The sequence below is a fragment of the Fusarium mangiferae genome (assembly GCF_900044065.1).
Source record: "Fusarium mangiferae strain MRC7560 genome assembly, contig: FMAN_scaffold003, whole genome shotgun sequence".
In the NCBI taxonomy this organism is placed as follows: Eukaryota; Fungi; Ascomycota; class Sordariomycetes; order Hypocreales; family Nectriaceae; genus Fusarium; species Fusarium mangiferae.
In genome coordinates, this window is record NW_024573923.1 from 303,806 (window position 1) to 330,657 (window position 26,852).

The following is a 26,852-nucleotide window of genomic DNA, read 5'->3' on the forward strand; positions in this document are numbered from 1 at the left end:
TCTTCTCAACAAAATGAAATGATTTGGTCTGGCCTGCAGTTTCTTACAAGACATTGGTTTCTCTTGTCACCCACTGAGCACATGTGACTTTTGCTTGGTCCCTTTTTACCTTACTTATTTACTGGCCAAGACCGCCAATGGCTGAGCCTCACTAATTACACCACCTCCAAGACCTGTACCAAGAGCCCCGCTTCAGATCGCCATCAAGCATCACGATCAAGACATCACTCTCAGACTTGGCGACTATTATCATCATAAACAGGCTTTACTTCCTATTGTAGGACTCGACTTCAACATACTCACTGCAGTTCACTATCATGGAGTCTTTTCTACCCCTGGGTGGCTTCCAGCTGCCCTTTCAGAAACGCCTCAGCAGACTGTACAACGACACTAAGAAGTCAACCGACTTTGTCAAAGAACCCATTCAAAATGAGGAAGATCCAGAAATCAAGGCTCTACATCGAAAACTCCGCATTCAAAAGGATCGTCTAGTGAGTTGGGGTCTCGAATGGTCTGATCCTACTCAGTCTGTTGAGATCGATGAGTCTCTATCAAAAGCCGGTTTGAGTGAGGTTGTTGGAAGTATCATGTCCACCATCAAGGACATCCTAGCAGAAGCCGAACCTCTTTGGCTAAGTTCAAAGCGCATGATTTCAGCACCTGCTACGTCAAAAGATACAAAGCCGCCGCTGGTTCAATGGGATAAGAACCATTTTGAGGACTTGGTTAATGACCTCACTGCTTCGATTGACACACTCTACGATCTGTCGCGGACACGGGCAGCAGCTGGTGGAGTTCTAAGACGATCATCGAAAACGCCGTTCAAGTCCATGTCATCTACCGAAGAGTACCGGCCATTCGAGTCCAGTCGCATGCAAACGCCTCAGCAAATTAACCCCCAGACTCTAACTCATCTGCGCCCCAAGCAAGGTGATGAGGCTTCTACTCCCCGAGAAGTGGTTTTTATGAGCAAGACTGCTTATTCAGAACTCACACATGGAACGACCCGCCAGCCGTGGGCTCCTCTGCTTCTGGAATATGCAACCTTTGACTCAATTTATGCCGTAACGGGCATCATGCCTCCCATGGCTCGCTTCGAGAAGCTCTCCGCCGGTCTGCAGCAGGATTCTCAGCGATCGCCTGGTACATGGACTGGACTGCCTCGACTTCTTGGCTATTTCGAAGACCTGGAGAACTCAAGACTCGGCCTTGTCTACCGATTCCCTCCCTCATTCAATGCCGTATCATTCGAGCGTCTCACCAAGAACCCCTCATATAACCTCCCGACCTTGAACGATCTTCTCTCAGTTCCCGGATCAGAGCCTAAGCTTGAAGCTAAGTTCAGACTTGCTCACAATCTGATGAACACTGTTTTCGACCTGCATGCTCGCGGCATCACTCACGGAAACATTGCTCCATCCACTGTCTCGTTCTGCGATGCAGTTACCTCGCAGCCGGGTGCGACTAACGGCGAAGTGGATATTCGACGTCCTCTCCTTTCTTCTTTCGATCTCTTTCCTGAAGATACCCCCTCAACATCACCGATTCTGTCCCGCCATCCGCTTGACCCACGCAATCTCCAATCTTCACATCTTGTCAGCAATCCTGACCAGAGAGTTCTTGATCTGTATTCCTTAGCCACTTTGTTACTCTCAGTTGGCTTGTGGAAGACACTTGAGGATATTGTGCCTCAGGGATCCACTTCTATTCCTGACTCTGCCCTGGAAGAGCTTGCTGTTCGATGCGGCAGCTTGTACATGAAGGCTGTTCAGGTTTGTTGGACAGCTGTCGATGACGAGCTTGCTGGGCGATCTTCTGGAGAATCGTTACTCTCGTCAGTTCAAGTACGATGCAGTCGCTTCTTGGAAGCCTGTTGTATCTTAGACGGTGTTAGTGGCTTGGAGGAGAGGCTCGATCAGGAGCTCAACCCAGCCGAGACACCAGCGCCTGCCGTCGATACAGCCCCAATGAAGACGAACAAGGACGTAAAGGATGTAAAAGACTTCAAGTCGTCACTAAAAGCTGCAAGCGAGAAGCCAATGGCAGCATCAGCGCCTAACTTGGGAACAGAAAAGAGTGCTCCCAAGTTTGAGGCAGTCGCTGATCAGGATGGTATGCTGCATTGTTCTCATTCATATACTTACATAATGCTAACTAATTCCCAGATGCTCTTGACAAGCAGTCAGAAACAAAGATGCGTTTATATCCCCATGTGCCGCTGGCGCCAGAAGTCGTGGAGAAGTGGAACAAGATCCTTATGCCCCAGATCAACCACGCTCTTCGTCACTTCTACCGCAAGCACCCCGAATCGGTCGAGATCTCTCTTGAGTCGGTAGGCCCAAGCCCTCAGAAGACTCAACCCACAGTACTTGTTGTGTGTACATCTGTTGGAAAGGTCAGGGCTATTCTTAAGAAGAGGCTTGGTGACCTTTTCGATGGGGGCAACGGCTTCGGACTCAAGGTTTGCCGTGGACATGTTCTACGATCTCGCCGACAGCCAAATTCGGTCCTTAGATCCATGGCCCGAAGAAGCGGCAAGGGATCCGGATTAGAATCTGACGACGTTGAGGCCATCAACCCAGAGTATCAAGAGCGCCCAGGCAATGGCGCCAGTATTGGGGCATGGATTGGTGATCGACATCTGCCCCCCGTTAGCCTGGGAGGCCTCGTCATGCTTGACGACAAGCCTTACGGAATGACAGTCCACCACATGCTCGATGATCCAGACCGGGACTTTGGGCCTAGTGACACTCTTCGGTGCAGCGCCCTGCCTGATATGGACTGGTACGCGCAATCTGGTGACGACAGCACTGTCGATGATGAGTTTGGCTATGAGCTGTCCGATACTGAATCGGAAGCCTACTCGGATTCTGATATCACCAGTGACTATGAGGACGACGAAGACGATGAGGAAGATGAGGAGTATAACGAACCTGGAGATATCCCTGGCATTGAGCCAGGATGTGGTGATGGTTACATCGTCACACAGCCGGCTCTCGATGATGTCGAAGAAGGATTCTATCCTGACCCAGAGACTCAAGACGAGGACCACCTCGACACATATAGTGTCGGGGAGGTGTATGCTTCAAGTGGTATCCGCAGGAAGCAGGCCCTTGGGCTCGTGCATGAGGTTGACTGGGCTCTCTTCGAATTCGCTCACGATAGACTGCCTGATGACAACACTATTCCTCGCATCGATGGCAAGTCCCTCGCACAAAGGCCTGAGGGAAAGCAGACAGCTGGATCACCCATGCTGCGACCGACAACTGTCGCTCCTTCAGACTCCTTGCCAAACATGGAGGTGCAGTGCATGGCTCGAACGAGCGGCTTACAGACTGGTAAGATTCTCCCCGCTCTAACAAGCGTGAAGATCTACGGTCGCGTTTCGCCAAGTCATGCCTACCAAGTTACCAGTGCCGACGCACCAGAAGAGGGGTCTCAGAATAAGAATGTTCCTCTAGGTATTCCTGGTGACAGCGGTGCTTGGATCGTCAGCCGAGATGAGGGCCAACTTTGTGGACATGTTCTGGCATGGAGTCAGCGCAAACGTGTTGCGTACATCTGCCCCATGGATGTCCTTCTCTGGGATATCGCAGAGACATTGGAAGCTCACGAAGTAAAGCTGCCTGGAGGACAGGCCGTGGTGACTCTCAACAGGTCAGAGACTCGCAGTACCTCTAAGAAGCAAGAGGCATCTAATCTCGAGTTTCATGACGACGATGATCTATCAGACTTGGTTGAAGAGGAGGAGGATTTGCCCCCTCAACTAGTGATGTCCCCTGATCCAGTCAGAGGCACACCCAGCATGAGGAAGTCACCCGTCTCGAACTGCAGCGGCGTCAGCGATCGGAGCTCCTCAAGCCCTATTCGGCTGGACACATCAAGTGACCTAAGTGGTATCTCGAACCGATTTGAAGAGATGAGTATGAGTGGTAGTTTTGGGATAGGAGTTAGCGGTTGACAACGACAGTAGTCGTAGGTTCTTTTTCTTTGTCCGGCAAGGAAAGTTTGTCTAAAAAAAATACCCTGTTAGCGTTGGAATATGATGAGAATGAAGACAAGTAGTCCAAAATTGGATCTCCATAGTTGCATAAAATTGCAAGAATATGCATTGTATCATGCTGCTCTGATGTCGTCTCTCTCCTTTTACATAAAGTCGTCCTCCCAGTTCTCATCGCGGTCCTGGTTACTCGAACCAGCCATGTTTTCCTCTGTGAAGATATCATCGTAGGCATGGTCCTTCTGCCACTTCTTCTCCTTCCACTCCTGAGCCTGTCGAGCCTCCTCCTTCTTCTACAACAAGATTCAACATCAGCAATCTCGCTTTAATATCCACGAGGACTTGCTTACCCTGATTTGGAAAGCTGCCTGGTCACGACGTCGCAGCTCCTTGAGGCGATCATCTCTCTCTTGCTTAAAATCTGGCTTCTTCTCTACCTTTGTCTTGTTGAGACGGTTGACGATGGGGTTCTCGCGCTGGGGGACCAGGACGCGCTTTACTTTGCGGGGGTCCTTGAAGCCGACCTGGCCGACCTCCATGCTGCCGTCTTTCTTGAGGTTGGACCATGGTGTGTAGATGACTGTGACGTTGTCTTTCTTGTTGCCTTGAGTGGGATGTCAGATATGCCGTGGAAGGGGACTACAGGGAGGAAAGGTACCCTCGATCGAATTAGCCTTGGTCAACTGCGCGAGGTCCATGACGAGATCTTCAGGGAGGGAGTCCCATGTCTGGCCTTCCTGCATACGCAGATAGATATGCGCACTGGAGAGTTTATCCGCGTGGAACTACACAGACCCAACATTGTCAGTACTGTTGCTCTATTCTCATTGAGCTATTCCTGGTCATCTCACCCTATGCGTTACTCAGCACAAGCCCACTCATTTAACGGGGAAGCCTACCAGATATCCTCTTCCCAGCCGAACTTGATCAGGTCCTCATCTAGCATCAAGTCTCAGCCGGTGGGGAACAGCGCATTATGATTATTCATTGGGCATAAGCATACTCTCGAACTTGTCCTTGCCGACATAGATGAAGCCTGGAGGATCGACCACGTTGGAGGTGAAATAATAGACCATTTTGGAGTTTCTACAGGAATATAAAAAGATCCGGGACAAAAGAAAATGAGTAGAGAGGCTGGATAGGTCACCGTTGGCGATCTTGTGGTGAGCTGTGTGTTCTGATGAGGGGATCTTGGAGAAATTTCCGTTTGGTGGGGGTACTTGTGCACTAACAGGAAAGGTTCTACATGCTCGCTGAAACCCCCTAAAACAAGAAAGTAATCAGCCCTACAGGATAGCACCAGGGTACTTCTCATTCCTGCGAAAGTGGGATCCAGAGTTCAACTCACGTGACACCGCGACGATGTCGTGAAAGGCCATTTCACATTATTTTCCGCGCACCTGTAACTAACAACATCTCCTTTCATTCGACTGCTTCGCTTTCTGCGTTATTGTTCGAAAAAAAAAACAAGTTTTTATCCATTCAGGCCTTGTCAAATTTGAACAGCTGCTGATGCAAAACAAGTGTTGGCCAAAGTTGTCTAACGACTCAGATCAAGGCTAACAAACTGGCCATCCGAATCATGTTTTACTGCTTCGGCTGACATACAGAGACTATGACCAGGAACTGGAATGAGATATCTGACCATCTCCCAACACCACGGTCTGTGTCGGGCCGGTGTAGCCCACATGGTCCAGAAGAATTAGAGTGATGTGATGATATCCACTTATCCCTTTCTCGTAAACAGCCCAATGACCAGGCAATGTAACTATGACGAGTCAAGCCCACGGCTATCGTAAGACGGTGTCGCTGTCACTTGTGTCCCCTGTTGCTATTCTATTAAGCTAAATTGGGCAAGCTGGTCCGGGTTTGTTCATCCCGCAGAGCCCCAAAATAAGGACCCCATTCCCAACCTCACACGGCATTGGTATGTGAAGTGAAGCGTCAAGAGCTGAGGGCACTTTTGTCTTGATCGGCTACAGAATTTAAGATCCTGTCAAAGATCACGATTCACCATGATCGTTGTCTTCTCAGTCGCCAGTCACTCTTTGTTTGTGTAACACAATGATAGCCGTGTATGCCCAACCCTGTCAAGATCAGTGACGTTGCTCCTTGGCGTATGCAAGGCAATGTGAAATCAGTGCCTACTGTATGTACTTGCAACGTGAATGTCGGCTCGTTCAAACATCACAGCTCATCCGTAGCGTCTTCCTCGATGTCGAAACATAAGGACTCAAGCTGATAACGTTTTCCGCTTGTCCCTGGCGTCGGGGTCTTAGTTTACCCCGAGGATCTATTCCGAGCTTTGGGGTTGGTGTCTCGACCTCAGCCACTTTTCTATCAGCTAGCATTAGCGTTCCGATGCCCTGTGGCGTCGTGACCGTTGCTTCTGTGGAATGCGCCCCCAACAGTACCTAGCGTAAGGTAGCTTGACCTTCGATGTGGAGAAGGGCCCCCCTTTACTCAAAACCTCCGAACAGCGTCAGTCATTCCGTTCCGCGAAGGTGACAATCTCGCGGCACTTTCGTAGTCCTTCAAAGGCTAGATTATGCACGCTCATCTGCAGCCCGGAGCGCTTGAGCCGCCGAGGTTCCATCGAGCTCCTAAGCGAGACGTAGTGTATCCCAGCGGGCAGGGTCCGAGCTATTATGTATGATTTTTGAAATTTCCGCGGAGGTTGTAAACACACAATAATTGATGAGTCAGTTCCGTTGACCCTCTAAGACCAAGATATATATAATACATGTGAAATCTCTCCGATTAACCACCGTGGATGTCGCGCCGCAGTTCCTCAAAGCCCTGTTGTAACATGGCATGCAGACTCATGCTTGATACTCGACACCACCGATAAAATTCGAATTGACGCTGCCTGATAGCCTCTGCAGGATGTCTATCAGCAGTCTTGCAAGTTCGGCTGTTGTGTTTGTCATTATGCTTTGAATGTTTCCGTCTTGATATTTTGTAACGTTGGTATTATGATTAATGGATATAGACCCCAGCGGCCTGGAGAGCCCGGATAATGCTGCGCTCAGCGGAACCTTGACAAGACAAAGTGAGCTGAATGAGGTTACTTTTCTTGGATATTGAGCGACTCACCAGCACTTACAGCCGGCACTGCTTCGTTGACGACGGTGACACGGCTGCTCTTGGCGTGCGCTTGAAAATCACAACCGTCTGGGTTGTCGTAGGCCACCTTGTAAACGTCGACTCTGATCTTGTAAGCACCTTCAGCCTGAACAGCAAGATCGGTGTAGGGGAAATGGATTGTTGTTCTTGAGGCTCCAGCTGTAGTTACGTCGACGCCGTTCACCGAAGTGGTCCCCGACAAGCCTCCCTCAACAATATTCCCTTCTCTCGTAACTAAAAAGGCCATGGCGAAGAAATAATGACTAGTTACGGCCCCTCTGAAGTTGAGCTCCGCAACGAGAGGTGGATACAGGGTGGTTGAGACCTGGGCTCGAGCAGGAGGTTGAATAACAATGCTAAAGGCTGTCATGATGTTTTCGGCTCCAAAATATTGAATGATTTGTTTGGTGTAGTCTTATTATACATGGCACTAGTATGCCGCCTCAAAACTGACCCAAGAGAGGTTTTATAGCATATCTGGGCGATACAGTGTCGTAGACGGCCATCAAATATCCCTATCAGAGATGTTCATCTGATGTTTCAATGCCAAAGATAGCCCAACAATCTGCTTCTCAGAAGGAGCTTCCGCGTCAGGTATGGTGAAATGAAGGTGATGAAGGGGTGAGGTCACGATACTTGGATGGCGAACAGAGTACCACTGTGCCTTTCTGTCGCCTGTCGTTTTATACTCATATATGACGGAAGAGACGCCGACTGGTAGAATATTGTCCGACAGATGCAAGTATAGGCTTGTACCGGGAATATGCCGTCAGATCAATGCTTGATTCTCTCGGGGGATGTTTGAGACAAGGTAAGGTATAGAGGTCGAGGAGGGTTGGTTGACGGGATGCGATGTGGTATTGAAGGGAAGGCAACAACAGGCGAGGCAAAAGAAATGAGGCAATGACCAGCCAGTCACAGACAGGCAGGTGTGAGTGTGACTCGTGAATATGGGTGACGGGGTAGGTAAGGTAAGGTAAGGTGAGGTAATGAGGTAGGTAGGGTACAGAGAGTACCTACAGTACAATAAAATGTTTGAGGCCGGCAGTTTTCGATAAGTAAAGTACTGTAAAGTGAACATGCAGGCAGATTGTCACTGACGGAGCAGGACTCGATGTCCGATCCCTGCACTTGACCTCACCTCATCTCACGACCCCTGCGGGCATATCATATCTAAGTGCTTGCAATTGCAAGGTGCAGGGTGCAGGGTGCTACGGGGTAGGTAGGACTAGTACTGCATGGATGGATTAGCGTGGCATGAAATGGCGGCGTCAAGCACAAACAAGGAGACTTGCAACGGCGCCTGTAAGTTAAAACAACGTCAGCCCGGTTTGTCGGGTTCACAGCCAATCCAAGCCGACAACGGAAAAAGAAAAGATGCTGGCGTAGAATCTAGCGGCAAACGGCACTAGCCTTGGCATGTTTATGCGGGCAAGCTACGTCGTAGTTACAGAGCCGTGACGAAAACTGTGGCCAAGCTAGGAGCCTCAAGAGACTTGTTTGGAACTCTATGGCCGTGGCTGAGGACGGATCCAAGACCGTGGGATGGACAGGCCGGCTCTGATCAGTAATCATGTCCAAGACAGGGCGATCATTGTTTCTTTTCCTTATTCCTTTTTCTTTTTCTCCTTCACTATTGCTCTTGGCGTGATGTGGAGTGGGTCGAGATCTTAGACATGCACCTGATGCTTTGGTACCTACATGACGATACGGCACTTCATCCTGGGGTCCAGTCGAGAGTTTCAAGCCACGTGCCTAGTTCCCACAGGACAAGGAAACTAGGGAAAGGCTGAAACATGTTTGGCTCGATCCTCGGAAGGGTCCTCGATTCCACAGATCGAAGACTTGCAGTTGGTGGCTGTGACGTCTGCCCATATCTTGATACTGGTGACAGATACAGGCTACATCTCGTGCCGAGGTTACAAAAAGCAACGATAGCCTCAGCTGAGCTTCAGGCAGATGAGAGGCAACCGCTGTCTTGAACTGTGCATGTATGTATGTGTGTACTCAGACCAAAAAACAAGGCGACGAGAGACGACAGGGTCACGCTACCTGCAGAGGCTGAACCGCGAGGCTTCACTTACAGTGAACGAGCGGCCGACCGGACCTGCACTTCAGTCGAGCGGTAGTTTCACCTTGCCCCAAAAGGGCTGGTAAAGCATCTACAGTAGCCTTCAAAGCTCCCCGACCTCAAAAGATGAAGATGATGACACTGCATAAATGCATTTCCGAGTCTGGCTCAGGGGCAAATATCGAGCTATGACCAGGATCTACAGCACCGGCAGGGCTATCCGGAAATAACTACAGGGGAAGCTTCAGTAGAAGATTTAGAAGGTTCAGTGACCTGGTCATTAGTTAGCGTCGAAGTTTGTCCACGGGGAATTTCATGGTTGGTGAGACAACGATCTTCAGCAAGGGACGAAGAGCAGGGGGCATCCCTGACACTCCCTTTTTTTTTTCTTCAGGGCCTTGGCTCTGGCATGTCTCCACTGGAACATTTCATGTTTGTTCCGTCATCAAGTCGTCTACCATTGCGACTCCGGTGTTGCAATTCTTTGGACCAGTCCAGGCAGACGAGATATTTAGCAGGGTCCGCTACTTACTGGTAGCAACAAACAAGACAAGCCACCGAATCACGCCACTTCGATGTTAGTGTCCTGCAGCCCAGGAACTTAGTTTGCTGCAGGCTTTGGCGTCGATGAGACAAACCTGAAAATCCAACACACGACACTTGTTTGGTCCAATCATAGACGCTGGCTTAGTTGCGCAAGACACGGAATTCCTTGCGAGGATATGGCCTCAGCCGCCTCGGATTTGGCTCGTTCCCAGTTCTCTCTGGCTCTGAGTGTCTGTGCAGCAGCGCGAGCGGATGTTTTACTGGGACAGGAATGCACTGCAAAAGAAATGCCACCAGTAGCGCTTCATGCTATACCCAAAAGTGGCTTGTTTGCTCCAAGCAAGTTACGACTATGTGGATGGACATAGATGAGGCGGGCGGAACTGGATGATACTGCCATGCCTTTGGGGGGAAAATGAAGCGTGCATGACTAACTATCGTGTCCATCAGCCCTGTCAAACTGTTGGTTTGTCTTGACCGGCTGGTGTACCCGCTTGTTGAAGAAATGGCTCGAGTCAAAAGGTCCAAGCGAGGCATGGCCAGACTCACTGGATAATCCACGAATCGCAATCTGTATACGAGACAGGCATAGTATACGACTTTGTCGGTACGATAACAGACGCTTTGGGTATTGTCGAGTGCCTTTGGTGTTGTTGAAATGGAGCGTGGAGCTTGATATTCGACAAGGGTCTTGAGTTAGTCCGTGATGTGGGTTACGTTAGTGTGGACCAAGCTGAGCTGATTTGCATCCGGAGCATAAATTTACTGGAGACTCGATCAAGGGTTCATTGCCTATTTAGTCCGTTTGGTGTTAGCAGCATTTCATCATCACCAAGTTTGGTGATATGTCGGTCATTGTCGATTTCATTCTCAGGTCTATATTTCAACTATCCTAGGCTATAGTATCATGTTCAACAGCTCTTTGAATCACGTAGCCATCTCTCTGTCTCCGCTTTGAGGCATTATATGTATCTACAGTAGTTTCCAGTTTGTGATGAGTCAAGGAACCGCTCGGGGAACCGGAGTGACATAATTCTTCCTTTAATAGTGATAGTGCTGCTGCAAACTCCTGCATCGTAAGATGTTACTAAGGCACATAATGCATGATATCTTTGTCTAGCTGCTTGCACCTGCAGCATTCACGTTTTCTACTTGGTTTGTTCTTCTAGAATTTGCGGGTCATCATCTCTCACAAGTACACACAGCACCTCCACAGCCATGCACCCATGCTTGTTTACGGTGTTGTGAACCCTGGCTCGCTTGGACTCTTGACAGCTCGGATCTTGTCATCTTTGGATCACTGTTATCCGAGCATTGCAACCTTCCGGATGTACTTACGCGGGTTGTCACTGTAATCCCGGCCTGTCAATATTTTGAAAGTCTCACTCTCTATGTTATCCACCTCTAGCGTTACATCGGGTGGACAAGACATTTGAAGGAGACTATCGATAAGGTAAGGCAAGGCATGTAGGTATTGGTAATAGTGAACCGATTGCTTCTTGCCTTGCGTAGTCCCTGCCCGGGAAAACCCTTTCCGCACTTTCCATTCTCCGTCACTGCCCGTCCTTGTTTTCTGCCTTGGCCTTAAGGTATTCAGCATCTTAAGGCACCAAGGCAGACAGACATTGGAGTCAGTTACCTTTTCTCTCCTACAACCAACTTCGAACAAACTGCAACAAACAGCGCACACAGATGCAGCTGCAGCCTCTATGCACGGGCACACGCCTTGACTCATGGCATTCAAACAAGTCTCTCTTTGCACGACTCGTCGAAATGCACGCAACAGGCGCCAAGTCTTGATCAAGGATACTACTTCCTTGTTCGCAGAAGATGTATGCTAGGCGATGGATGTTTGCCCAACCACACACGCAGTCTCGACGGACCAGTTCCTATTGGATCTTGATATACCCGAATTGAGACATTTGGGACAAAGAACCGATACATACTATGGTGTCCATCGTATTTGTCGGCTAAGATCTGATAGTACTTTCGCTGCGGTTTATTCAAACGACTGCCTCTGCGGAAGCTCCTACTGGCCTTCCTCCTTTGTCTATCTACTTGGCCGACCCTTGTACACTTCTTTGCATTTGTGCGCTCACCTTACAGCAGGGTACGTTTGTCGCCGCCATTGACACACTTCGGAAAATGATCAATCTCCAACGTATACCGGCCAGTCCAACCCACCAACGGTAGCCCATCGCTACATGATCTGCCTATGGGCTTTCACCGCGAAAGTTCATGAGACAAGAGATGGCAGTGTCGTCGACCTTTTCAATCTCAGATAGCCCGGGTTTCAAACTTGTGCCATGCCAGGAGCTCTTTACAGCACTTGCATTTATGGTATATGCATCTCATATGGAACTGATCAGCAGCCCAAGACACCTCATCTGAGAAACGAAAACTTGATTTTCGTGCGAGATCCTAGTGTTATATGACACTCGAGGTATCTGTCAGTACCGCTGAATCGACGATCCGCGCTTCGATACACCCAGAACCCGCAATGTTACAAAGTACTTCTCCATTCACTGGCCATTGAGAAAAGTAGAGGCGCTGTTAGCCTATACGTACTGTTTGCGGGGATTTGAGGGGCCTCCGCTTGGTTAAAATGCCGATGAACCGGATCTATGGACATATTCTTGGATATTTAATTCAACCTGACCCGCAGATGGCAGCTCATCCACTCACCGGCCAGTTAAGATATGCTTGTTATCAACTGCAATCCACCGTCCACGTTTTTGATATGTTCGGTGTGGGATTGGAAGAGATCTGTTGGTCCGGAAGAAACCGCTCGGTTCCAAAACGTAATGATCGGCGTTCACGAATCTTGAGCAGTCCACATTTCACGACGTGCCAGCCTTGGACTGACCAAACCACCACTTGCCGTTGATTCACGACAGCAACCTGAACTGGAGGTTCGACGCTTTTTGGGGGTCAACGTTTCGCTATAGAGTTAGTCTCTCCACAGGAAGCAGGCATCTTCCCGGTTGCAGAGTCAATGGTACCATGGGGTAACATTCAGTGCTTATTCTGTGCCTCGGGCAAGCGGGCAATGGCACTCGAGATGTTTGATTTGTGAAAGCCGATGACGCCGAGCAGCTTACTTCTCTTTGTGCTGAGCGACGGCTTATTCCTATAAAATCCTATATTAAAGGTTCCTAATCCTACTTCACAATTTGTTGTGTCTCAGAGCATCCTTGACTTTCTGTTAGCTGATTAGAAAAGTGGTTGGATCGGCCAAAATAGGTGGATCAAACTGAGACAGCGATAGTCTTGTGTCACGGCAGATCAGTTGGCGAGTCGTGCTCTTGTACCATGACAGATGTCTACTAATTTGGCGAGTAAATACTAACATCTTAAAACCAATAGCACTTCCAAATGAATGACTTGAAACAATGATCGTTTAGCCGTTATGAACGTTATGGAGCCTTATTTGCTTGAAGACGTCACAGAAACCAGCTTACCCTGCACTGGAGCTTACTCGATGTTGCCATCGAGCACGTGACCAGTCCGTGAGATGACATCTCCACGACTTCCGAGACAGGCAAGTCAGCACTTTTTGGTGAGATCCATAAAAACTGTCGCCAACATGATACACTCAATCTCACTCTCGAGTCTCTCAGAATCGCGATCACATCCGGTTTCGAGTGCGCCAAGACCCTCTGTCGTGTAGACAAGACGTCGTACGATCGTCATAAACTTCAATGCGCCTTGATCCTTGCTCTTTGTCGTAGAGACACCACCCTTCATCCATCTCAATCGCGAGCTCGCCAGAAGATATAAGCACACCCAGACGCCCCCCCATTGCCCGACACAATGACGGCAGAATCACCCAAGTCTCAAAGCCCTACCTCTGCCTCTGCCTCGCGCGATGATTGGGATGCCTCTGAAGCTGGACCGTTGCTTGCGCGTTTCGTTGGAGGGGGCCAACTTGCCCCAGATGCCGACACCGAGGCCTCAACTCTCATCGGCACCGCGTCGCCTGCTGACTATGGAGCTGTGACTTCCTCTGGCGATGGCACGGCGGAGGAAACAGGTGTCGCGAAGCTGGAGGGAAAACCGCTGCCGAAACTCCAGGTGTTGCTGCTCTGCTACGCTCGAGTCATGGAGCCGATTGCCTTTTTCTCCATCTTTCCCTTCATTGCGCAGATGGTCCAGGAGAATGGCAACCTGCCCAAGAGCGATGTTGGTTTTTACAGCGGCCTTATCGAGTCCCTATTCTCGGCTACCCAGATGACGGTGCTTCTGAGCTGGAGTCGGCTCGCTGATCGTATTGGCCGGAAGCCTGTTCTTCTCATCACGCTTTTTGGCAACGCTGTTGGGCCTGTGTTGTTTGGCATGTCAAAGACGATCTGGCAGATGATCCTCTTCCGATGCATAGCGGGTCTATTTTCTGGCTCTGGTCTTGTCATCAGGACTATGCTGTCTGAACTCAGCACCCCTGAGACACAGGCAAAGGCTTTCAGCTGGTTCGCATTTGGTGGAAACATAGGAATCTTCTTGGGCCCTATCATCGGCGGTGCCCTCGCAGATCCAGCTCATCAATTTCCACGAGCGTTTGGAAATGTCCAGTTCTTCATCGACTACCCCTACGCGCTGCAAGGTATTGTTGTTGGTCTCATCAGCTCTACAAGCTGCATCACAACCGCTTTCCTTCTCAAAGAGACACTTCATGAACCGAAAAAGTCTCACCACGAAGAGAATGGCCAGCCTCGAATGTCAACTTGGGAACTCGTCAAGTCTCGCCAAGTGGCCCTCGTTCTTTGGGCTTACAGCCATGCCATGTTCCTCGCCTTTGTGTTCACGGCCATCCTTCCAGTGGTTCTTTACACACCTGTCGAGCTTGGGGGCACAGGCTTTAACGCATTCCAGATCTCCATCTACATGGCCCTCCAAGGTGCCAGCCAAGCCATCTGGTTGCTCATCGCCTTCCCCATCCTTCATCGATATCTAGGTACACGCGGTGTCATGAAACTCTGTGGATATGCGTACCCCTGGTTCTTCGTTGGATTCGTAATTCTCAACACGCTCCTCCGCGCTGATACACACGCTACTACTGTCATATTCTGGATCTTGGGTGCGGTGGTCACCGTCGTCGGACCAGGCGTGTCCATGGCCTTCACAGGTGTGCAGCTAGCTCTCAACGACGTTGCGCCAGATCCTCACTTCTTGGGTACACTGAATGCTCTGGCCCTGAGTCTTGCGAGTGGTATAAGAGCCATTGTACCAGGTGCCGCAACGGCCATTTATGCCGTGGGTGTACGTGGACAGATTTTCTGGGGTCATCTAGCTTGGGTGATCATGATTCCCTGTGCTGTGGGCTTTACTGTAGCTTGTCAGTATATACCCGAGGGGAAGAAGTCTTCAAAGGATGACAATGAAGACGACGAGAATGAATCGTGAGAGAATAGCGATTCGTTATTGGAGATGACACACGATTAAGATTAATGGTATACATCGAGCATAGCGATCAACGTTTGTGAGCAATGTAAAATGTGATTTTTGACGCATAGCGTTTCGCTTTAAGCATTTACACACGAGTTTAAGTTGTGATTGTCTTTATTGCAAACAAGAGGAAGGCTCTGCTCTCCGATGAAGATGACAAAGTGGATATTGGATCATCTATCATGGATTGCTAGGCCAAGCATCTTCCATAGCACAGGATGACAAAGTAAATCACGTATTCCATGCAGTTCATTGCGTATCACCACCTCATTCGCTTCACATGGGACACAAAATTATTCTTGAAGTAAGAAAATGGATATTTGAAACCGAAACTAATCCAGTACCTGACGCCTCATACACATTCCGTTCTCTGTCTAACCTCCTTCATTTCTAACTGTCTTGATGACATGACATAAAACCATGATAGCATAAATCGCCAGTAAAAAAACACAGGGAATGAACGATTCCCATTTCATAAACCTCCTCAATATGTCCTTCTCTCTACTGCTGGAGGTACTTGAGAATCTGCTCCCGCTCCTCAACGGGCATGACTCTGAGCACCTCACGAACACCAGTCCATCCAGCCTTAGCATGGCCACGGACAACGCTGGCAACCTCAGCTGCCAACACCTCAGACTTGAGTGTCTCGACCTTCTCGCTGATGGTCTTGCGCTCAGTCTCGTACCACTCAGTAACTGCCTGATCATTCTTCTCCCAATCAACAATGCCCGACCAGCTGCGGAGAAGGTGCAGGTATCTGTCACGAGTCTCCGTGTTCTTGGTAGCGGTCTGGCTGTGCGAAGTGCTGATGATGGTGGAAGTCATGCGGCGGAGGATGTACTCCTCGTTGAGACGTCGGCGAAGACGCCAGTAGAAGAAGCGTCGAGCGTTGGTCCACTCAAGAACGTCACGGATGACACCCTTGGCCTTCATGCGGCCAGCACGGTCGTGGAGATCGGCGAACTGCACGGCAATCTGGGCGTACACGGGCAGAAGCTGCTTCTCACGGATGGCCATCTTCTTCTTAATCTCGTCGGTCTCCTCCGTGGACAGGCTAGAATCCTCGAGCTGCTTCTTGAGACCAGCGTAGGTAGGATCCATGCGGGCCATGGTCTGGACCTGTTTGTCCTTGCGGTACTTGATACCAATGATACCCTCAGGCTCAAGGACACCACCTCGGGCCTCGGTATCGGCGTACATCTCCATGGCGGTGGAGTTGATGGTAGGATCGACGACGACCCAAGAGCCACCACGGAGCTCGCCGAAGGGAGGAATGTAGATGAAGATGGGTTGCTCGTACTTGACGAGGGCATCGACGATGAAAGAACCGTACTTGAGGACCTCGTTGTACATGTCGCGCTGACCACCAGAGAAACCACGCCAGTTGGCAAGGATCATGAGAGGAAGCTGCTCACCATTGTTGAAGTCGTTGATAGCCTGGGCAGTCTTGAAGGCGGAGTTGGGGTACCAGACACCACCGGCCTCGTTGCTAACCTGCTCGATCGAGTCAGGGTTGGCAGGGTCAGCAGGAGTGATGTTCTCCACAGATCGGACCTCGACAGCGATAACACCCATAGGGATACCACCAAGACGAGCACGACCAACAACGACAGTCTTGGCCCAGCCGCCGAGAGCCTCAACGAAAGAGTCCTTATCGAAGAGACCAGACTCGAAACCGTTCTCGCCCTCGCGACCACTGATCATCCATCGAACATCATAAGGCTGCTTCTGGGGAGGGAAGTAGGTAATGTCACGGTTCCAGTCATCAACGCTAGGGCTGACGGGGACAGGGCTGTTGCGCTTCTCGGGGACGAATGACATCCACTCGACGATCTTGGAGACACCAGCGAAGTCATCGTTGGCGGTCATGTGAGAGACACCGTTGCGGTACATGATCTGAGTGCCACCAAGCTGGAGGTTAGAAGTGTAGACCTCACGACCAAGCAGGTTGTTCAGGGCAGGGGCACCAGTCAAGATGATGGGCTGACCCTCAATCTGGACAGCACGCTGGCCAAGACGAACGAGGTAGGCACCAATACCAACGGATCGGCAGGTGACAAGGGTGACAGTGAAGATGTCATTGTAGGCGCGGCTAGTGGCACCAGCAATGAGACCAGAGCCTCGCAGACACTCAACACCGAGACCATCCTCCTTACCGACGATTGTGACGATCTTGTGTCGCTTCTCACCATCCTCGGAGACCTCCTCGGTGATGACGTCTTTCTCGAAGCGAGTCTTGGTCTCCTCATCGAGGTAGAGGTACTTGAAGCCGGAATCCTGCTTCTCGGGGTTGTTCCAAGCGACCTTGAAGTGACCCATGAGCTCATCAGCAAGGCCAAGACGAGCACCAGAGTTAGCAGAGAGGTAAATACGGGGGATACCCAGCTTGCGAGCAAGCTCAGTGCACTTGTGGAAGAAATCATCTTCCTTGGGACCGAATGAACCAATCTTGTAGGTGATATCGTTGGCAATGACAATGAAGCGACGGCCGTTGGGGTACTCAGGGGTGCGGGCCCTGAAGATCCAACCGACCATACCACAGGTGTTGGTGCCAGGCTCGCGGTTGACCTCATCGAGGCTGTCCTTGTCATCGAGAACAAGCTCAGTGAAGCTGATGCAGTCACCGGTCTTGGGCTGCTGGGAAGCCAGGCTAGGCTGAGCCTTGACGGCCTTGACCCAGGAGTTCTGGATGGCCTGTCGGAAGAGCTCGGGGAAATCGTAGACGTACTGAGTTCCCATAAGGTGAGCCTTGTAACGCTTGGGCTGGAGCCAGTTCTTGGTGGCATAGGGGGTAGAAACGGGCATCAGGTGCATAGGACCCTTCTCGTGGGTACCACCAATGCTGTGGAAGACCCACTCACCCTTCTCTGACTTGCGCTCGGCGTACATGTCGACATCGACAACGTAACCCGAGGTGTTGGTGATGACAACGCGAAGAGGGTAAGGCTCGCCAGTCTGAGGGTCAGTGCAGATGATGCGGATCTCGACCTGAGCGATACGGAGTCTCCAAGCACGGATACCGAATCGGTCAAGGAAGCCCTGAAGACTCTCCTCGACCTCCTTGGGCTGAAGCTGGAACACAGGAGAGAAGTTGATAAAGACCTGGTTTAGATCAGAGTTGTTGTTACCGATAATTTCGAGAGCATCAAAGATATCGTTGACAACGCGATCAGCCTCAGAGATGAGATACTCGGCAGTAGGGATCTCGTCTCGGAGACGACCAGGACGGATGACAGCACGAGTGAAGTATCGCTTATCGGTGTCCACGTTCTTGCCCATACCCTCGTAAACGTGAATACTCTTGTTCTCAGTGAAGACGGGCTTGATGTTGAACTTGCTGAGACGAGCAAGCTCAAGCTGGAAAGCCAGAGCAGGCTCGCTGTGACGAATACTGTCGTCCTCCTTATAATCGGGGCCACGGAAAGTGTAGTAACCAGGGTAAGAACCATCGCTGTGACCGCAGATGAATGTCAGGCGACGGACACCACGAGCAAGGAGCTCATCCTTGAACTGCTCGACAATAGGGAGAATCTCCTCGAGGGCCTCACGGTCATCGCGGCTCTCAACATCGCGGATAGCGACGTTGATTACAGCAGAGAGCTCTTCCTCGTGCTGCTTGGGCTGGGCAGGCTTGCGCTTACCGCTGAGATCGGGGATGAGACCGGGGGTGCCAGGAGTGTTCTTCTTCTTCTGCTTCTGCTCAAGGGCGAGAGCCTCGAGAGCCTTGCCAATGAGGTCCTCGGCATCTTCGATGTACTTGCAAGGAACAATGACACCCTTTCGTGTAGGCTCGTCTTCCCACTTGCCAGTAAGATAAGACATATCACTGATCGAGTGGATTCGCTTAAAGTTGAACTCGCCTCCGCTAGGGGTAGCAGGAGTAGAAGGAGCAGCAGACTGCAGGGGAAGACCGAACTCAGACTGTCCAAGCTTTCGGAGCTGGAAGTCCCAAGAAACGAACTGAGGAGCATCGTTCTCATCCTGGTGATACTCAATCTGCTTGAGGATGTACGCACGGTAAGCTCGGCGGACGTAGACCTCAAGAGAGGCCAGGGACACCCAAGGATCGTCGTGAGCGAAGAACATGGTCAAGACATCGAAAACGGTATACTTGGAGTCAACGACCTCCTTGATAATTTCAAGGCTAGGCTCTCGGTGGTCCCAACCAGTCTCACCGTATCGCGACTCGATGACGGAAGAGCGGAGGATATGCTCCATCTGGGCGGTTCGCTCCTCGAGCGAGGGAAGAGCACACTGAATCATGATCTCACGAGCCTTGAGGGAAACCTTGGAGGTAGGACGCGACTGGAGCTCAGTGAGCAGGCGGAGAGTCTCGCGAAGGTTCTTGGCGATGCTTCCAGCCTTAGGCTTGTTGGGGCGGTACTCCTCAAGGATGGCCAGGATAAGAGAGCTCTTGGAGCTGACACGGCTGTGAGAGAGAACAGTGTGAACAACCTTCATGATGTCCTCCTTGTGCTGGTCACGCAGCTGAAGAATAACAGCATCCTCCTGAGGCTGGTTCATGAAAAGGTTCTCAACCTCCCAATACTGCTCAAGAAGACCCTTAATGACGTGAAGCTCTCGGTTCTTCTGGCCATCGGCGTACATGTCGAGCACCTCGGTAAGAGGGGAGAGAGTGCCCTTGAGAAGGTCGGCATCACCAGCATCAACATTGTCCTCGAGGAACTTGTTGAAAGCCTTAGTGAGGGCCTTGGCGGGGAACTCTCCGTGACGAGACTTGCTGCGCTCAACGATCTGAGTGAACTGAGCGTCGAGCTTCTGAGGCATACGCGAGTGGAGAGCAGAGAACTGGGCGTTCCACTCGCTGTAGGGAAGCTCGGGATCGCGGAGAACCTCAATGAGCTCTTTGAGGGTGTTGGCCATGATGACAGAGTTGTCATAACCCAGGAGAATGTTGTGGAGGATGTTGTAGAGGAGAGAGAAGCGCTGAGCGGGCTTGGCACCAACAACGACAGGCTCGCCATAGGCGGGGAGCTTGTCGACGAAAGCCTGGGCCTGCTTGACGCGGCTGGGGTCGTCAAGGGCCAAGATACCGAGAATATCACCAGCCTCGAGAGTAGCTCCGGGCTGCTTGATGAGCTGGACGACACCATCTTCTTGAGCAACGAGAGGCATGTACATCTTCATGACCTCGACCTCGGCGAAAGCCTGGCCGGCACGAACATGGGCACCGTTCTCGACGGAGTACTTGACAAGCTTACCAGGGCTAGGAGATCGAAGCTGGGTAGGGTCGTTCTCCTGCTCAAGCAAGCAGGTCTTGCTGTCGACGGACAGACGGGTAGCACCAACCTCTTCCTTCCAGTAGACGTTGTGACTGCGGCCGTCAAGAAGGACAAGGAGACCACCATCGCTCAGGGAACGGACGCCGATGGAGCACTTGGAACCGTTGATGAAGAGATGGTAGCTGTCAACGCTGGCGCGTGTAGCGGTGAACTTGTAACGGTAACCCTCATAGATGAAGTCGATGGTGAAAACGGTCTTGAGAACGTCCTTAGACGGCACTTGACCCTTCTCAAGTCCGGCGCGGTACTCAGTCATGCAAGCCTCACTGGCAATGTGAGCCTTGGTGACGGCACCACAGACGACAGCAAGCATGGTCTCAGGTCGCTCAGCAGTAAGACGCTTGGAGATAAGCTCATCCAACCAGCCAGTGGAGATGGTGTTGTCCTCAAAAGCCTCGGTCTCGAGAAGCTTGATGAGATACTCGATGGTAGTTCGGAAATCACCACGAATGCTCAGCTCCTTGAGAGCCATGACCATGTGCTTCCTTGACGCAGAACGGTTCTCGCCATAGGCGAAGATGTGACCAAACTGACTGTCTGAGAAACTGTGAATGCCACCCTGAGAACCGACGGAGAAGTAACCCCAAACATTGGAGCTACTCCTGAAGTTGAGCTCGTGCATCACACCGTTGGAAGGCTTGAAACCCTCACCAGGATCCTCGGAGGTGATACGGCAAGCAGTGGTGTGGCCCTTGGGCTGGGGTCGTCGCTGGCTCATAGATGTGCCCTCGTTCTTGAACTCAAAGTCAATCTCGCTTGAGGTCTTGGGGTCGACACCGTACAGGAGTCGGATGTCGCGGATTCTGTGGAGAGGAATACCCATGGCAATCTGAAGCTGGGCAGCGGGCAGGTTGACGCCACTGACCATCTCAGTGGTAGGATGTTCGACCTGGAGACGGGGGTTAAGCTCCAGGAAGTAGAACTTGTCGTCGGCGTGAGAGTAGAGGTACTCGACGGTACCGGCAGAGACGTAACCGACGAGCTTACCGAGACGAACAGCGGCATCCTCCATGGCCTTGAACGTATCGGGCTTCGCAATGGTAACGGGAGCCTCCTCAATAATCTTCTGGTGACGTCGCTGGACGGAACAATCACGACCGAAGAGCGAGATGTTGTTTCCGTACTGATCAGCAAGAAGCTGGACCTCAAGATGTCGAGCGTTGCCAGCAAGCTTCATGATGAAAATAGGAGAACCGGGGATTTCGCTGGCAGCGGCCTTGTAGAGAGCCTCGAAGCCCTCCTCCTCGGTGGCCTTTCGGATACCCTTACCACCACCACCTTCGGAAGCCTTGATCATGACAGGGAAGCCAATCTCCTTGGCCCTCTCAAGACCCTCCTCCCATGATGTTACGCAACCCTTGGCGTAGATATCATCGGCGACGGTAACAATGCCCTTGTCATCGACGGCGACCTCGTCGACGCCTGTTCCCGACCAAGGAATACACGGCACCTCGGCGTGCTGTGCTACAATTGTGGAGGAAATCTTGTCACCTAGTGATCGCATGGCAGATCCAGGAGGTCCGATGAAGACAATTTTGTTGGGGGAGGCGGCCAGCGACTCTGGCAACTTTGGGTTTTCTGAGGCATGACCCCTGAATATCTCGTTAGTCCATGTACATAGAATCGCAGCGAGACAAAGTCCCTAGGGGCCAACTCACCATCCAGCCCAGACGGCATGGACATTCATGCGCTCAGCAATATCCACAATCAGCTCGACGTTGGCATAGTTGTGGTTGTTTGTGCCGCCGGGAACTTCGACGTAGTGGTCGGCCATTCTAATGTATTCTGCGTTGGCCTGCAGATCTTCGGGGGTAGCCATCACAGTGAAGTGAATGGCTCGCTCGTCGCCGAACGTCTCGTAAGCCCATTTTCGGACTGATCGAATCTCCTTAACGGCAGCGATACCGTTGTTGGCAATGAGAACCTGTAGAGCAAAGTTATTGTTAGCAAATCCGTTACGATCACTTCAAAGTTCAGAACTGGCGGGGTAGACGGAATTGATCCAATTCTACCCCCCAAACCTCCAATTCTGGTGGGAAAGAGATGTCCTTACGTTGGTGATGACAGTGTGACCATCATTCTGGCCAACAAAGTCCTTGACCTTGCTCGGAGGAGCATTCTCCAATCGGTTGCCGCCGATGAAGTGGTCTGCAATCTGGAACTTCTCTGCATACGACGCCTTGCCATTGACATAGGGCACCGACCGCCCATTGGCACCCTCCTGGGCACCAGCTGAGATCTCAGTCATGGCTACTGCGTTTATGTGTGTAGAGGAAGAAAGAAGGGAGGAGAGGAGGAGGAGATTATGAAGGAGGAGTCGAGAGAAAGAAGTCGGAGATTCGAAATATGGAGGAGAAGAGGAGGAGTTTGATCAGGTTGAGAGAGTTGAGTCGTGTCGCTCTCAGGTCGTCATGAGCCGGTCAAAGTGGCGGGCGCGCAAGGGCAGTTTACGGGCAGGGGTAGCTCCGGCCGAAGAAAAAACAAGATCCGACGGGACGGGAGCTGGGCCTGTTTTTCTGCTGTTACTGTTGGGGAAGCAAAAAAAAAAAGTGTCCCAAGTGTGGTATAGGCGCTAAAAATACAGAAGGGTCGAAGGGTAGGTACTGTCTGTAATTAAGATGAGGTGGATAAGGTAAAAAGGAAGACGTTCTTGGTTGAGGAGGGCCAGAACAGATGAATTATGCGGATGGGTTGAACAAGGTATTAATCTCGTTCGTCTTCCTTTGAGTCAGGTTACCACTTTGAGGATTGAGAAAAGGTGAGAGGGAGGATAGAAGAGGAGAACAAGTCTTCATCAAAAGGGAAAAAAGAAGTGGGAGGTCATCAACACAAGTACAAGTACGAATACAACCTGAAGCTTGGGATTGGCTTTGGGATGTACAAATTCAATGGATCTGCAAAGACTCTCCACTTCCATCTTCCCCTTGTGGGTTGTTGACTTGGTACTGTTGACTGCTGTTGGCTGGTGGCAAGCACCTCTCGGCACCTGGCGGGGAAGATGAAGCTAGAAACTAGAACTGTTGGGAGACAAACCCGCCTGGGCGTACAGTAAACCTACGGGACCCCCTGGGGGCTTGGGGCGGGGTGCCCAGTGAGAGACTAACTGACTCTATAGACGATACAGTAAAAGGTATCCAGCATTCTACAGTGTACCCCAATGGAAAAAAAAAACATCTTCCAAAGGGTGGAGTTTCTCAATGTCATGTCGGCTTTGCAATGACCCGGAATGCAGTGGAGGGGAAGCCATTCAGGGTCCCCGTCAGTCTATAACCAGGCTGGGATTAGATCCTGACATGGATGGTTGAGGGGCCGGTATTTTTCGTTGCGGGTGGAGGTGGGGGGGCCGTAAAACGCCAGACAATAACACTCAGACACTACAGCTCCCATCTCATTCCCAGCCAAGGCGGCTCTAGGGGAGCGATTGATGGGGAGGGGCACAGAGCATGGGTAATGCAATTTACTAGGGGCCGCATTGGCTTGGAACTATGAATGGTTGAGGTCAATGAATGATGATGATGTTACGGAGACCGAACAAAGTCTCCGGATTCCGTATCGGAAGCCGGTGTACATTGTGTGTTGCAACAAGTCATGATATAATTGGAGAAGAGAGCTTAGTTGTGATGACACAAAACGGAATCCGCTATCTAAATGGGTTCCTGAAAGGGTATGTTGTGAATGGTCAGCTGCGGCTTCATGGTTGGTGTTCATTAATGCCCGTGTAAGTCAATGCCCGATACACTATTTCCCCAGTAACAGCTATAAACAGTATGGAAATGTAATAGAAATCTTGATCGGTGAATCTTCAATTTATACTGAAGCTGGTTATTACTCAATAAGGCTCCGATGATGAATTCGGAGATTTTCGGTCCTTGTCTATCGGAGGTGGCTTACATGTTCGGAACCCGATCATCAACGAACTCACTCACAATGCTCTCTGGTCATTTTAATTCCCGAATTTCCCTCCGGTGCTCATAAACCCCATTACAATCATCAGTATCACGCTGAGCAGCATTCACCTTCTATAAAACAAGCGTCCCTGGATCCATCCTCCCATAGCATCACAGTCTTGACAGCCTCCTACCTCAGCCTTCAACACCCTACCTTACCTTATCGCACCGCAAGGCTGACATCTCCCGTCATAGCTATCTCGTGTACGTACACACCCCTTCCATTTACAAACTAGCAGATCTCCAAGAAATCCAAAAGCCACAAACACGAGCCGCATGTTGGGAACCAGTCAGGGGTTAGGGATCCTAATCGAGGCGTTGAGTTGCGGCTCCAACGTTTTGAATTGACGTCTGATGTTCCTGTGATCCGAACGCCGTTGCCTTGAGCTTTTACCGAGCGAGATCAAACGACGAAGGAAGCTTGGATAGAGGTCAGGCATGGGAGCTGGGTAGTTGGGTAGCTGGGGTTTGATTGTGACAGCAAAGGTGTAAGTGGTCAATTCCTCATTTCGGTATTCTTGGGTAAAAGTATACCAATTTCTCTATTTGTCTTGATCTATCGTTGTACTTGTATATTGATTAGTTTATCTGTTGATCACTCACTGTACATAGTTGAGGCTATTCGTATGTATTGAGGATGCCTTTTGAGCTTCTAAGATATACACATACATACAATTTAACAATCATTCAACTCATCAATTATCTCCCTCCCCTTAGATAGCTAATTACTCTTATCTCCCCAGTCGTCTGTAGAACTTTTGCATCCTCTACGTCTTCCTCGCCATCCTCAATATCCCAATCCCAAGCTATCGTCATCCTCCCTCAAAATCCTACCCTAGAATCTCAATCTCAATCTCAGATCCAACAACCGCACTCCCCCCACTTCCCACTAGCGCCCTACCTTAATTCTCCCACGCCCCTTTCGACGGGTCAAGAGAAAAAAAAAAAGGATCTCCCCAATTGTTGAGTTCCCCAATCCTCCAACGTCACCCAATCAAACACAACCTTCTTTTCGGAGTTTTTTTAATCGTTCAATTTCAGAACCGCAGCCTCGTTACCCACGGTCATTTTCCGAATCCCCAACATTGTATGTACACTGGACGGATGGATATCTGGGTTTGGTTTCAGGAGGTGTTGGTATTGCCGGGGCCAGCGGAGCCGAAGTTCGGCGATACGTGGGATCTGAGCTGCATACTGACTGCATCCTTTTCAATGTTGAAAGAGTTCGAACCCTCTGATATGACCGTGTCTGATATGTTGGCATTGATCTAAAACAACGAGTGGTTACGCGTAATATCCTGAGAGCAATAATGCCTCCGCTAAGTTCAGGGAAAACAAGGTTGCATCCGTTGTTCCGATCAATCGATCTCGGCTCAACAGCTTCATTTGACCTCAACCACTACCCGTGATGAATTAAAGGCTAGACAAGTTGACTGAACCGGTTATCGTAAACACAACCTTCATCCAAATCAACAGCTTAACTTCTTTCATATCAGATGTTATTACGAGTGAATACCACTAAGACAGCGCTGCTTTGGCCTTCACATTTAACACTCTGAAACCAACATGAAGTTATCTGTATGTATTGGGCGTATCTAGACCAGGTTTCACCTCCAACTCCCCAGTCCTCAAGCTAAAGCCAAGATATTGCATCATACGCCTCCACAGTCTGTATCTACACCTCCCTCTCGCTCCTCCTACTCCAATCTGCACAAAGGAAAAGAATAGATAAATAATTCAAGATCGTAAGGCAACCCAGACTAATCTAGCCCGCGGGCCGTTGCCTCAGCCTTGTCAGACATCGTACGACTCCCCACTGATGTCCGCCCTCCCCCGCGAGCAACCTTACTTCACAGAGAAAAGTAAAGGTAGCCTCGCATCAACTCTTCCCCAGTATTACCCGCTCCCATCTCGCAAGCCGTTTTTTAAAATAAGGACCATCCAAGTTGATTTGCCCGGTCGATGACTCGCTTTTGGTGCGGTACACCCCCGCCTCTCCAGGCCTGGCCGGTATAGCATGTACGGATATGTGACTTGGGCATATGTACACCTAGCCAGGCCCTTCCCTTCTAGAAAAACAAAAGAAAAATAATAATAAACAATGCCATCCATGTCTTCATAACATCCGTAAACCCCGGTGCCGAAATCCCAATGTACCCAAAGAAGCAGAAGTATTAGTAACGAGGTCTGCCAGAGAGCAAGAAGTGGAATTCCGTAACCATCGTCAACACCGTCTTCGCCGTCTTGAAGCGCCAGCCGTAAAGTATGCCGAACCGTCCATGCCACCCCTTATGTTTTGTAGAAACGGATATCAATGATGAGGTGAAATGCGACCAATTTGATTTGAGTGAACCGCTCGAACCGCTTGCAAAGTAAAACCATGTCAAAGAATATAAACGACCTGGGACAGTCGTAGA

The 26,852-nt window shown here is 50.5% G+C and overlaps 5 protein-coding genes across 5 annotated transcripts; 2 read left to right on the forward strand and 3 right to left on the reverse strand.

Moving 5' to 3' along the window:
* Nucleotides 1–317: 317 nt before the first annotated feature.
* On the forward strand, nucleotides 318–3,961 carry FMAN_04986 (uncharacterized protein; the record flags this gene model as incomplete). The annotated part of the gene is made up of 2 exons (XM_041828241.1): nucleotides 318–2,112; nucleotides 2,166–3,961. The coding sequence occupies 2 exons, from the start codon at nucleotides 318–320 to the stop codon at nucleotides 3,959–3,961; spliced, it is 3,591 nt and encodes a 1,196-aa protein (XP_041679124.1).
* A 185-nt stretch (nucleotides 3,962–4,146) lies between these two features.
* FMAN_04985 (putative JLP2 DnaJ-Like Protein 2) lies at nucleotides 4,147–5,076 on the reverse strand (the record flags this gene model as incomplete). The annotated part of the gene is made up of 5 exons (XM_041828243.1): nucleotides 4,147–4,293; nucleotides 4,351–4,604; nucleotides 4,659–4,762; nucleotides 4,900–4,939; nucleotides 5,004–5,076. The coding sequence occupies 5 exons, from the start codon at nucleotides 5,074–5,076 to the stop codon at nucleotides 4,147–4,149; spliced, it is 618 nt and encodes a 205-aa protein (XP_041679125.1).
* A 1,903-nt stretch (nucleotides 5,077–6,979) lies between these two features.
* FMAN_04984 (uncharacterized protein) lies at nucleotides 6,980–7,496 on the reverse strand (the record flags this gene model as incomplete). Its single annotated transcript, XM_041828244.1, has 2 exons — nucleotides 6,980–7,057; nucleotides 7,107–7,496. 2 exons carry the CDS (start codon nucleotides 7,494–7,496, stop codon nucleotides 6,980–6,982), a joined length of 468 nt encoding a protein of 155 aa, XP_041679126.1.
* A 6,060-nt stretch (nucleotides 7,497–13,556) lies between these two features.
* On the forward strand, nucleotides 13,557–15,143 carry FMAN_04983 (uncharacterized protein; the record flags this gene model as incomplete). The annotated part of the gene is made up of 1 exon (XM_041828245.1): nucleotides 13,557–15,143. The coding sequence occupies one exon, from the start codon at nucleotides 13,557–13,559 to the stop codon at nucleotides 15,141–15,143; it is 1,587 nt and encodes a 528-aa protein (XP_041679127.1).
* Nucleotides 15,144–15,686: 543 nt separating this feature from the next.
* Nucleotides 15,687–22,736, reverse strand: FMAN_04982 (putative acetyl-CoA carboxylase; the record flags this gene model as incomplete). The annotated part of the gene is made up of 3 exons (XM_041828246.1): nucleotides 15,687–22,080; nucleotides 22,147–22,412; nucleotides 22,542–22,736. 3 exons carry the CDS (start codon nucleotides 22,734–22,736, stop codon nucleotides 15,687–15,689), a joined length of 6,855 nt encoding a protein of 2,284 aa, XP_041679128.1.
* Nucleotides 22,737–26,852: the final 4,116 nt, after the last annotated feature.